General features: G+C 38.2%; 1 protein-coding gene across 1 annotated transcript; it reads right to left on the reverse strand.

The window, feature by feature from the left end:
* Positions 1 to 6,939: 6,939 nt before the first annotated feature.
* On the reverse strand, positions 6,940 to 13,395 carry LOC134741834 (astacin-like metalloprotease toxin 5). Its single transcript, XM_063674725.1, has 6 exons — positions 13,257 to 13,395; positions 12,075 to 12,299; positions 9,677 to 9,786; positions 8,803 to 9,013; positions 8,252 to 8,388; positions 6,940 to 7,101 (listed from the first exon to the last, which is right to left on the reverse strand). Exons 1-6 carry the CDS (start codon positions 13,372 to 13,374, stop codon positions 7,006 to 7,008), a joined length of 897 nt encoding a protein of 298 aa, XP_063530795.1. The 5' UTR covers positions 13,375 to 13,395; the 3' UTR covers positions 6,940 to 7,005.

A 13,395-nucleotide genomic window follows, 5' to 3' on the forward strand; every position in this document is an offset into this window, starting at 1 on the left:
AGATATAGCCTGGTGACAGACAGACAGACGGACAGACGGACAGACGGACGGACAGACGGACGGACAGACGGACAGCGGAGTCTTAGTAATAGGGTCCCTTTGGGTACGGAACCCTAAAAAGTAAAAGATCAAGTGCGGGTAGTTCGCAAAACCCGCGCAGCAAGAAGATGTTGATACAATTCCTCGCCAGTCTGCCTGTGACCACCAACGTAACCAAACGTTCGAAACGTCGGGCCATAAATAAACGTAAGGTTTTATGCGATTAAGTCCCGTATTAGTTTTAAAAGTGTGGGTAGAAGTATCACAAAAATGTGCCAATTTCAACCATAAGGGTACTTATTGTCGCTTGTCAGTAAGGCGCTATTTCCTATTCTATTAGAAATCAACCTTATCGACAAGCGACAATGTGTACAATGGTACCTTTTGGTTGAAAACGTCACAAATGGTCGTCTATACAATCATAAATAAAATGGCTGAATCGTAAAATATGTCGCCGAAAAAGTTAACCCAGATACAAGTACACTCATATCATATCATACCTAAATCAACCTATACTAATAAATCACTTTCGAACCGTAAATCTGAATACATATTTCAACATTTTCAACTCGAAGGGAGCCATCGATTTCATTTCTGGATGATCTATCTAGTGTAGGGTGTATTCGACTTTGTTATTCGTGTACTAGTAATATAGGCATATTTTGAAATCAGTTTTTATTTTCACTTTAAAATTTATCGAATGCACACTCAGCCACGAAATTGCATGGCTACTTAAAATAAATTTAAAAGTGGGAAAAATTACAGTCTTTTAAATTTATTCTAAGCTTATTAGCATCGTTGGCAGGGGTTTCTGCTTGAAACAAAATTAATTTATTATGGGGTAGCGCAAGTGAATTTCCAATATGACTTGGAACTACGGTAGCTGTTTAAGAAGTGTAACACTCTTACGGTAGATGTCTCTAGGGTGCCTCCCTAAAGGCTAATGGTGTAAATATTTGCTGTCCATGGATGAGGTCTCGGTAGCTCTGATGGCAGAGCTCTGGGCTAGTGATCCAGTGGTCGTGAGTTCAAGTCTCGCCCAAGACAGTAAATTTTTCCACTTTTAAATTGTTCTTTTTTTATATAAATATTATAGAACATTCTTACACAAATTGATTAAGTCCCACGGTAAGCTCAAGAAGGCTTGTGTTGTGGGTATTCAGACGATATATATAATTACTTATACAAATACTTATAAATACAAAGAAACGTCCATGACTCAGGAACAAATATCTGTGCTCATCATCACACAAATAAATGCCCTTACCGGGATTCGAACCCAAGACCATCGGCTTCGCAGGCAGGGTCACTACCCACTATCTAAAATCGTCGTTCGCAGATGTTTGTGCTTCATCATCATCATCATCATGTCAGCCGATAGTGTGAGGGTTTCTCCTCTCACTTATAAACTAATCACTGAAAACACTGTGTATAAAGAAATACTTTAATATAAAAATACAACACAATAATAATGAAAACAGCCTCCGCTGACAATATTATTTTCTCGACAGAGAACCGTCATAACATTCCATTCAAACATCCTTCAAGATTCAAACCAGCCAGCCTGTCAACAATTGTCTACCTCTTTGCTCTAACAGAAAGCCGTCCACTGCTGGACATAGGCTTCCCTCAAGGCTCGCCACTCCGACCGATCCTGTGCCGCTCGCAACCACCGAATTCCCGCGACCTTCACCAGGTCGTCGCTCCATCTTGTTGGAGGCCTACCGGCAGTTCGTCTTACGGTACGCGGACGCCACTCCAGAACCTTCCGGCCCCACCGGCCATCAGTTCTGCGAGCAATGTGCCCCGCCCACTGCCACTTAAGGTTTGCAATTCTGCGAGCTATGTCGGTGACCCTAGTTCTACTGCGGATATCATCATGTTTGTGCTTGATACAAAATAAATAAACGTCGAATACTGCCTCCAGGTGGGTAAGCACAAACCTGGTCTCTATTTCCTTTCTCTGGCAGTGAAATATTAGTTTTCCAGACGAACGAATAGTTTTTTTCCTTGTTATTCTTATATTGTACGATGAATAGAATTTTCCTTTGTATGACTCGTGTAAAGGCAATCATTCGCGTCAATGATTCGCAATCAGGGATGATGACACATGTATTTGTATTTATTTATTTGCATAATCATTACATTACATATATGGTATTTGCAAAGTAAGGAAAATACCACAATTTATTAAAAAGATAAAAGTAACTGCGATACATAATAAACTAAAATCTACTACGAGTATAGTTAATTTATATTTCTACCTTCTAGCCTCGGAAACTAATTAACTCCATATAACGTCACTCGATAGACCGATTCACTCCCTATTACGTCGACATTAGTTGGCTATTAGTTGCTTTAATTTAATATTAATTTTACAACGAAAACTCTATAGCGTCAAAAAACGTCCGGTCCCTTGAATGTCGCTATACACTTTATATAACTTTGGGGTAGTACGTTAAAGAAAACTAAATGGCATAGTTAATAAAAAAAAATTTGTTGGTAATAAGTAATTAAATGTTGCATATTTGTTGTAATGGGGGGTTTTACATTTAACTCAACCAAACAATTGAAAACTGTGACGTATCAATGTCATTTCGAACATCGATCTTCCAAGATAGTACTTAAGTTTAGTAGCAAATGTATGAACTCGTACTAAACACTAATCAATATGTAATCAGGCCCTGAGGCAAGTGTACACGCTCGTAGGGTCCTTATCAGAAAAAAAATTATCTCTGAAATGGAGTTAATTAGAATACCGGTGTCTTTGAGAAAGTTACTTGATTTAAGCTCAGGAATGGACCCTTGAAATTAACGGGAAAAAAACACGGTGTAGGTAAAGAGTTTACACATAATAACTTATTGAAACCCTGATTGAGTTTGTGCTGAGGGTGTTTGCTCCTGCATACTTTTTGTGGTTCTACACTTTTATGTACACGAACTGTGTTGCCTTTTTTTGTGGACATCTATCGAGACTGATAAAATTCGCCAAGTTAAAAATAAAATACTTATCGGCAACAACTTGTCCTTCACTAACTGGAACGCCCCATCCATCCCACCACTTACAAAACTAATACTAGTTAATTATTTAACAGTTGTATAATATAATTGTAGTTTCACTAGACTTATATTGACCGGGATATAGACCGTGATTACCTTTTGTATTATTTGTGAGCTCCCGATATTTCGACGCAGTTACATGCATCATGTTCACGGGTGACTGAAGATAGCGGGTGGGTGTCAAAGTTGTGTAGACAGCGCTCTGTCTACCCTCATTCTTGCGCGTCGGCTGCGTTCACTTTCAACGTTACCAACGGTCGCATTCACACTTGTTGGTCCGGTCGCGTTCACACTCGTTGGTCTGTCCAAATACACTACACTCACGGTGTCACTACGCGTGTTTGATTCGGATATCACTGGTTGGTCGAAATATCGGGAGCTCACAAATAATACAAAAGGTAATCACGGTCTATATCCCGGTCAATATAAGTCTAGTGAAACTAACCGTGAATCATTCAAAACTCTAATTGAAGTTTGTTTTATTTTCTAACTAAAAATCAATTATGTTTGTTGGCGTCAAAAAACCAGTTATTGGTGCCAAGAAAGATATAGATTTTACTGCTAAGAGATTGAATTGCCAATAACTGGCGGGATGCCAATATTTATTTTGGTTTTATTTGGTAAAATTCTACTTTCCAATCAAAATGTAAAATAAATGCGTTGGTGGAATACGTAATATATGGAAAAAAAATCTGTAAATTGTATTCGTTTTTTTTTTTTGTGAAATGTACGATGTCCGCAATTTCCGCATCAACTTGATGTGTATTGAGTATTATTGAGTAAAGTAAATATTAACAACTATCTATCACTACTTTTCTACACAAGAATACCAGAATATTACAATTACGGTACCTAACAAATTATAAACTGAAATAAATGTCACATACGAAGGAAAAAGTGACCAGGGCCTCCCCTCCAGTGCCTACGGCTGGAATCGAACCAGCGTCCTCTGCAATCGCGGCAGGTGCCTAGGTACAACCGCTCGGGCGAATTTTACCCTCGTATATTTAATTATCTTAAGGGCTTATGGCGCCCTTCGTTAAAATATGTTCATATACATAAATAATTGAATTTGTGTCCTCATAGTAAATACGTTGACAATGTGCGATTGTTAAGAGTCCCCGGCAAGCTCGGCCGAATTGCACCTTCCCATACAAACGTAGTTCGCTCTCATTTTAAAACTACGTGTTGGATTGAAATGAAACTTTGCACATACAGTGACATGAGGTATGTCTAGGTCTCTAATTAGTTTATATAGCTCCAGTTTATAAAACAAACGAAATAGAGCAAAAACAAATTTTGTATGAAAAATTTAAATTCGCTGTACTTTTGTAACTATGGTATCTGAAGCTACATAAACTAATTACAGACAGAGATATACCTTATCCTATTGTAAGTACAAAGTTTCAGAGCAATCTAGCTACTCGTTTTAAAATGATAGCGGAACTACGTTTGTATGGAGAACCGAGCTTGCCGGAGACTCTTAATTAACATAGATGACTAATTAACTCTGCATTATAACCCCAGAAAAGTCGACCGGTAGGCGGGGTGTCAAAATCCAACTCAGCAGAACTCAGTCTATTCGAAAGAGTAGCAATATGGGGACCCCACTGGAGTTTAAAATCTAAAATTATACCTACTTAGCAGGAAAAACTGTACTATCGACTAATTCCAATTTCTCATCCTTCACAGTGACACTTGTTTGCTCATTCCTTACATTCCTACTAATGACAAACTTCATACATTTAGTCTTTTTCTCATTTAACAATAAATTTATTAACATTGAACCAATTTACTACTTTAGCTAATTATCAGAGCAATTTATTGATGTTAATATTATTCCATAATAATATTGAATTATTATACAAATCAAATTTAATAAATACAGAATATTCTCATAAATGTATTGACATTGCAGTCATTATGTCAATTTCCTTAAATTTATCTCTAAGTGAGTCTCTATCGTTCATTTTATATATTGCTTGAATAGCTTTCTTCTGCAGAACAAAAATGGTATTTATCTCTGAAGAACCACCCCACAGTAAAATACCATATGACATAACGCTATGGAAGTAACTAAAATATACTAATCGAGCTGTTTTCACATCAGTTAACTGACGGATTTTACACACTTCAAGGTTTCTTTTTAATTACCTTTTTTTAAATGTTCAATTAATATCACAGTCTAGGGCTGTTATTATCGAGTTTTGGTCACATTTTTACCTTTAATTCTTACTGCAAATTACCTCCAATGTTAACCGAGAAAGTCTCAGAAGACAAAACGACTTTTCAAATTAAATGGAATTAAATTTTACACAACATTAAGCATTTTCTTATCGTAAAGCTCTTTAATGTAGCGTAAAATATACATTGGCAAAGGTCGGGGTAAAAACATCAGGCCATTTGTCCTCGACGATGTTATTAACATCGCCACGACTTTGCGCGACCACCGGCGGCGGCGGCAACAATAAATAAATAAATATTATAGGACATTCTTACACAAATTGACTAAGTCCAAGCCCAAGGAGGCTTGTGTTATGCGTCACCAATAGGTAATAAAGATAATGAAAGGCCCGATCGCTGTGTCTTGCTCCAACCTATGGTTGCCACCGCGGCCGCCGCCGCCAGTCGCTCAATGTCGTGGCCGAGCCGTAACAGAGGGCGAGCATTCGCCTAACTAGCCATTTAAATATATTTTCTTGATTTGATAATATTTTTTTTATTACTCGCATTGCACCTTGCAAATATATTGTTGATGGAAAAAAAGCAACGCGACTATTAAAGAAATCATTACATAGGTACATTATTTAAAAAGTACGAGGACAGGTGAAATTTAGTCAATGTCGATAAAATTATATGACGTAAGACAGCACTGCTATATAATTACCGAATATTGAATACAATTTAAATAAATATGTTTTCGCTAGTCCTTCCGAGGCGATAGTTCGCTTTTAGCAAGTAATGGAAACATTTCAACTGTGCACGTGAACAGGGGTTTGCAATGAACCTTCACGTTTCTGCTTGGGGTAAATAAATGGGCGTTCATGAGGGACATTTCATTTACGTGGACGGTTTGTGTCGACATGTGTGGATAATAGTTAGACCCACGCTAAGTTTTCATGTCAAGTGGGACGTCAATTATGGAGCTTATAGGGATAAATGGACGTAGTTAAAGGAAAAAGATCTAGGAAAAAGAGGGATAATATCCCATTGCATACATATATAATAATATATAATATGTGGGAGGATAATAAACTTTAAGACTTATACTTTTCACATCTCTGACGTTACTAAATTCTAGATCTATCAAATAGAAAATCGCTTGTTTTAACATATAACATAAAATTATATTAACTGTAATATATTATTTTATTTCTAAGCTAAATTTTCGATTGAAGTTGAAATGTTGTGGATAAATTAGTATTGATTTAAAAGCTGATTTGCCTGTGTGCATATATGCTTTCTTATTGACAAATTTGTGCAAAGTTAGCGCAGTGAAAATCTAGTAGTTCTAAAACACACTCTTTTACTGTAAATACTGTAATACGAATTTGCGTAGAAGCGTTGGTGGCGTAGGTATCTGGAGCTCGATTTTGATCTTGATTTCTTGTTCTGAAACTATTTGGATTTTGATCTGTCAGCTGTCAACTTGTCCAGAAATTAAACAACAATCACAGAAGAAGAAATTATTATTATCAGAATTCAGGGATAAGGGGGGCTGGCTTATGGCGTTAAAATGACGCAAAGGCAAATATCAAACAGTAATTTTTACGTTTAAAAACTTTAATAAAATCTGTTATGTTGGTAGATGTAGACTTTATACCCGCGATCCAAATTAGAGACTGAGGTCATATCTCTTTCATTCTTGCGTTAACATGGTAAGTGTAGAGTTTAGCTATAGTTTGTTCAATCCCATGCGCCGGGGCAATCGTAATGACGGTTAATGCGTATCCAATCCATGTCGGTGATGTACTCACGCTGGCCCATCACACCCTCGTGCTCCTAGGGACAAAAATAGTACATTATTTACTTCAAAAAAATAAAAGAAAAGGTGTCGGAACGTCTAATAGGTGTCTCGGGAGACCACAGAGTGGGCTCCTTCTTTGCTCAGAGGTTGAGTCTGGCGGTGCAAAGAGGTAACGCCGCCAGCATTCTGGGATCTGCTGGTAGGAGGGGATTTGCGAATTTTGCGGAAGGTTTTTTTTTATATTTAGTTGTAGTTTTCGTTTGTTCACTTAGATTTTAAGTTATAATTTTATAATATTGTCTTCGGTTACCGCGATAGTTACTCATGAAATAAAACTATGAAAACGGATTATATCGCGTATATTGAATTTATAATACATCCCGACGTTTCGAACTCTTTACAGCGTCCGTGGTCAACGGGTGAACGGGCGGGTTATAATTTTATCTTCTTTCCTTCTTGTTTGTTTGTTTTATAGTAATATATTATATTATATCCCTTGATTAATAAATAATTTTAATTTCTTCAAATACCGGAAAATGTAACCTTGCTGGATTGTGATTTATAAAGGGCCGAGAAAAGCAAGGCCATTGCTACAAGCTTTGATTTAACTCGCAATGTTTGTATGTCAGTATGTATGTTCAGGTCAAATATCGCAAGCTAAATTAGACCCACTTTCCATTATTTGATTGAGCTGAAACTTTACATAGGAAACTTTACATTCCATAAATAATTATGTAAGTTAGGTGACAATGCAATATTATGGTACCAACGAGCTGATCTAATGACGGATACAGGGAGTAACCATAGGAACAGTAAAACAACGCAACGTAATTGTGTTTGGGGTTGTAAGATTATCTCGTTGAATATTAGTTGCATGTTAAGAAAAGTACAGTTAGCGATAAAAGTTTGTATCAAAATGTTTTTTTTTACAAAAAAACTTTCTGAATACAAAGCCAGTAATATATATCCAATCAAAAAATTACTTTAAAACCCTAAAGTCGGTTTTTGGCGGGCAACTACAGATCCTAGGACTAAAGGGACCGTAGTTCTGTATAGAAAGCGAACAACTTTTAATTTTTGTCAAAGTTACTTACACCCTAGGCTTTGGTCGCTTTCTGCATTGATAAAAAATGGAGTTGGTCGTTTTCTGCATAACTACGGTCGGTTTATAAAGTTGGTGGTTACCTGAAGAGCTACAATAGTAGGAAGACCGTTGATGGTGAATCCATAGGCACCGTATTGCAGGCAGCTCACGTAATCATACGGTAATCCATAGTTGGAGACGAGGTCAGAGCTGTGGATGTTGAAGTTGTGCTCCATACCTAAATAAAATGTGAAATGTAAGTACAACAAGACCGTAACGGAGTGGCGTGTGGCCATTCTGTGTGGAATACTATTACTTATTTTATGGTAACCGCAAGATATATTTATTATTATTTCTTATTTATTTCAGAGCCCACTGTGTCCTACTGCTGGTCAAAGGCCTCCCCCCTCTTTTTTTACTCGTCTCTGTTTAGTGCTATATCTGGCCCGCCTCTCAAAAAGGAGTCCAAGTTATCCCGCTATCGCCGACGAGGCTCCGTGAAAAGTTTTTTATTATTTTAGTACGAAGCATAGTAGGTAAAAGAACATTCTATTCAATCAATACTTTTTTTCTGTGCCACATTCTTGAAATAAACATACACGGTCACGCTCTTGTCAAACACACTGAGGACATAAAGGATTATGGCACTAACCAGGCTGAACGTTTTCGAAGGCAATCCTGACGTAGTCATCCCTGTCATAAGTGGAGTGCATGTGGAAGAATCCAAGGATATGCATCCACTCGTGCACGATGGTGGCGTGGCGGAAGCAGCCCACACCAGGGATGTTGCGGGCCAGGTTGTAGATGTGGGGGCCTCGGGACTCCCAGTAGCCTACGTGCGCGTAGCACCCGCCCGCGTCACCCTAGAAAGATAGGATAAGATAAGAAAAACTTTATACGTTATCACAGACATAGAGAAAGAAACGAGAAAGTGTCACGAAATGGCCTCATCTTAACATAATGCTGGCGACTTCCAGAGGTAATGAGATATCAAAAGAAAAAAATATCATCAACATGAGCCGGGGATTTGGAAGACGCTGCCGGCGATGGCAGAATTAACTGTACTACTTATTGAAATAAAAATTGCGAACAGTAACAATGGAACATGAAAGGTTTCAAGTCATCAAAATGATGTATAAGCACTGGCTGATTTAATTTACTGGAACAAATATTTTCGAAGCTAAGTTTTTTCATTCTAAACGTAGCCGCTTCAATTTATACTGAGTGATTCCATATTTATAAAGTTACGTATTTATTGTTTTTTGACAATGTGCGATGCGCAGGGTACAGTCGTAGGGGTAATAATTTGAAAGTGTGGTTTTACGTTTCCATCCTAATCTTGTTAAGTGGTGTTAAAATTATAGGTAATCGGTATTACGGACGACTAATGGATCTAGCTTTCTCTAGCGAAGCTTGCGCTAGCACAGCGTGCGGCGTCCATAACAAACAAATGCAAGCATATGCGAGCGGTCACAATGCACGCTGCCCGCACCGCCAAACGCTCCGCTAGACGCTGGAACACTTACAGTCAAATGAACGTAAACGGTGTCGCTCGGCTCACGGTAGCGGAACTTGATGCAAGTATGACGCTCGATGTCTGCGATACCCTCTTCGATGGCGGCTGACTGCAGGGGTCCTGGAAACAACCAAATTCATATTTTATAGTAGTGCTCCTCATACTGTTAGCGCTTTGACATTTCGATGCAGCCGTGTTCCATACTCTGTGCTAGGGGATGCGCAAGATAATTTGACAGTTGACGAAACATACCGTAACGTAACGTTTGATTTAGCTCCCCATAGAGGACTTAATTCCGGTTCGAACGCCATCTTGATAGTAGCCTCGTCATTAATGCCTTTGTTTTTTGCTCATTAATATTGATTTAAGTGTAATATCGATAGCTTTAAGTATTATACAGTAATCTAATGTGGTAGCGTGCAGTGAATGGAGAATTAGTCTCGAAGCGTGTTTAACCACCATTTTGGAGTCAACGGCCGGTAGTCCACGTGCTTCTCGTAAAATCCAGCTATCAGTTTTACGAGACAACTACAATAACTACCGAACAACGTCGTGCTCTAAGAGCATTTGGTATTTCTACCTCTAACCGTGTCTGGCTAGAGCCCTAGAGGCCCATAATTTTATTGTTTACCGTACACTGGCCGAAATATTAATCAAAAGATATTAATTCGATCCCACGTGGATCCCACTTTGACGTTGGCGAAATCATCGACAATATCAATGGAGCCATACTACATAAAGATTGATTGATTGAACTCTCCATAAATTTTCATAAAATGATGAATCCTAGTAGTAACTTTGCATCATCACAAATTCTTTACATAATTGTTTGTTAATTGTTTAGTATATATTTTTTATTCAAAACAACGTTGACGTTACAATTACGATTGATAGGAATATGAAGTGGCACATCATCGTCACTATCATTAATCTGGTTATCAGTTGTTGTGGTATGTAAAATTGAATCACTTTAAATTTTACAGCTACGTACATAGACAGATTACGATATTACCAACACAATATTCCTGAACCATTAAGCTGATACTTATAGATAAATTAGTAATATGACAGGTCTCGAATTATCTTGATTAATAAAGACAATACGTCAGGATTTGTCATGATACTAATGATTTATGTAGTAGTTAAGTGATTTATGTGTATTTAATTTTAATAGTATATTTGCTATTGTAAGGTTCGATTTATTTCTTCTTGCTTCCCATTTCCTATTCTGCACTTCATTATAATATTCATTATTACAGTCCGTTGAGTTAGTATCAAAAGTAACGGAACCGACTACGCGTCAAAAGTATCTACCATTTTCTAATAGCAAAGACTATGTAACTCCGTATTAGATGGATACAGTCTAAGGAAATAAGTAATGAACAAAAAACATTAATCCATACTTATATAAATACATTTTTTTTTATTTTTAGTTTTAATCGTGTGTCGATAGATGGCAGTGATTTTACTGTGGGTACAAAATTTACTATGACAGTACCGCTCTATCCTATTATATCCTCTCTGCTAATAGTTTAAAAGATATGAATCCCTGTATTGTAAACTATTACGCTGAGACAGGTACTTTACCTAGTCTAGCCATAAATTCCGTTATATAACGTAAATTACACATAACAATTTTAAATTAAAAGTTTATGAAACAAATTTTATACAAGTACCAAATAAGCAAACTAATGATGAATTTAAAAAACATAATGATTATTAGATTTTGTCATCTCTTGTGTATTTACGTGCGTGTAATGAAGCAGCGAATTGCCTTAAAAATACGCACGTCTTTTTCAACACCTCCGTCGGGAATTTCGACCCCATAGCTTTAAAAAATTTCTGTAACAAACTATTTTTATGTATCGTCTCTACGCGAAATATGGCTGTAAATAATATGGGCCTATAGCTAACAATGGGGCGTTTACTTAGGGGCTTAATTATTATTGTTATTAATTAGGGCCACGTGCGTCACGTGCGTCAATTTGGGACGCCACGTGCGTCAACACTTATGCTATTACATTTATGATATTAGCCGCACCGTGCGTTCGGCGGGGGCAGCGGTGAGCTAGCGGCGGCTCGGAAGCGGGAAAAGTATGCGGTGTTGACGCACTACCTATTTGTCCCTCTTGCCGTGGAAACCACTGGCAGTTGGTGTGCTGAGGCCAAGACTTTTATTAGGGAAGTGGGCAGACGGTTGCGGGAGAGTGGTCATGACCCTCGCTCCGGGTCGTTCCTTATGCAAAGGGGGTCCATCGCTGTTCAACGTTGCAACGCGGCGAGCGGTGATGGGCTCCTTTCCGTCTGGAGGGCCGCGGGGCGAATTTTGTGAATAGTTTTTGTGTTTGTTAGTTTCTACTTTAGGATAAGATTTTTGTAATATAAGGGCCATGAAACAAAATACTCACCAAACTCCCCCTCACCAAACTCCCATATAACGGTGTTATTCGGCCACTTAGTGTCAGGCCAGAGGTACGCATTACGGCCCATCGCGTACTCTTGGACCATGGCCTCAATTTGCCAGTCGTCCAGCACGATGTCGCCTTCGTACTTGCCGCTGTATTCCTCGGGGTTGGCCAGGGGAGAGATTCCATCCACGGGAGACGTCATGCGGGAGATGCCATTGGGTTTCTCTGTAAATTAATCAGTGGGTCAAACACATTTCGGAAAAAAAGTCACTTTTGTGGACAAAACATGAACACATATGTCACGTTTTTCTTATTTGAGTCTCGAATACTGAAAAAATTCATCCCGCCTGTAAAGGGTGCAATAATTCAAATATTAGCTTTTTCATATCACTTAATCGGAAAAGAGCTTTTTCTTCCCTATTTGGAGGGTTAAAGTGGCTCTTTTCTGTTCTAGGATATTGTATTGCCATTATAAAACATTAACACAATGAAATATGAAAATAGTATGAACATAATCGATTACAATTTCTTTATAATCGAATACGTGCATACTATTATTTTAGCTTTAATAATATTTATCACATGGTAGCAAAACTATTTCCACCTTGGGCGCTAACTCTTTAATACTTCACTAACGCTCAGGACTCTACTTTAGAAAGGATTCATTGTACGCCTACGATACTATTGATTCCGTTAACTTTACAATGTCTACAGGAAAGACCTAGCCTACCTGTATATTGTTAATAATCTTTTTCATTAAAATGTAAGGAATCGAATAAAGCACTATTCGATTCCTGAAATTCCCTGAAATTTTTATCATCATCATCATCATCTTCCTCGCGTTATCCCGGCATTTTGCCACGGCTCATAGGAGCCTGGGGTCCGCTTGACAACTAATCCTAAGAATTGACGTAGGCACTAGTTTTTACGAAAGCGATTGCCATCTGACCTTCCAACCCAGAGGGGGAAACTAGGCCTTGTTAGGATTAGTCCGGTTTCCTCACGATGTTTTCCTTCACCGAAAAGCGACTGGTATAAATATCAAATGATATTTCGTACATAAGTTCCGAAAAACTCATTGGTACGAGCCGGGGGTTTGAACCCGCGACCTCCGGATTGAAAGTTCAGATCAGTTCACTATTAAGTACGTGTATTGGTCCAAATCACATAAATATTACTTACCCTTCTGGGTGTTTTCCAGGAAACTCTTAAAAGCCTGGATTTCTTCCCTAGACTTGGCCAAAGGGGGGCTGGCCAGGGCCACCCCTAAGCAGCAAAGAATGGCGGTTACTCGCAGCATTTCGTCTACATACTGACCACT

This window comes from Cydia strobilella, chromosome 5, assembly GCF_947568885.1.
Source record: "Cydia strobilella chromosome 5, ilCydStro3.1, whole genome shotgun sequence".
In the NCBI taxonomy this organism is placed as follows: Eukaryota; Metazoa; Arthropoda; class Insecta; order Lepidoptera; family Tortricidae; genus Cydia; species Cydia strobilella.

Bases quoted from the DNA above. Each gene is read 5' to 3' on its own strand.
- LOC134741834 (XM_063674725.1), bottom strand. From the start codon at position 13,374: ATGCTGCGAGTAACCGCCATTCTTTGCTGCTTAGGGGTGGCCCTGGCC. The intron at 9,787-12,074 runs GTGAGTATTTTG...GGTTGTTTCCAG, and splicing joins GTTTGGTGAGGGGGAGTTTG to GACCCCTGCAGTCAGCCGCC. The intron at 9,014-9,676 runs GTAAGTGTTCCA...CTATCTTTCTAG, and splicing joins CCGTTTACGTTCATTTGACT to GGTGACGCGGGCGGGTGCTA.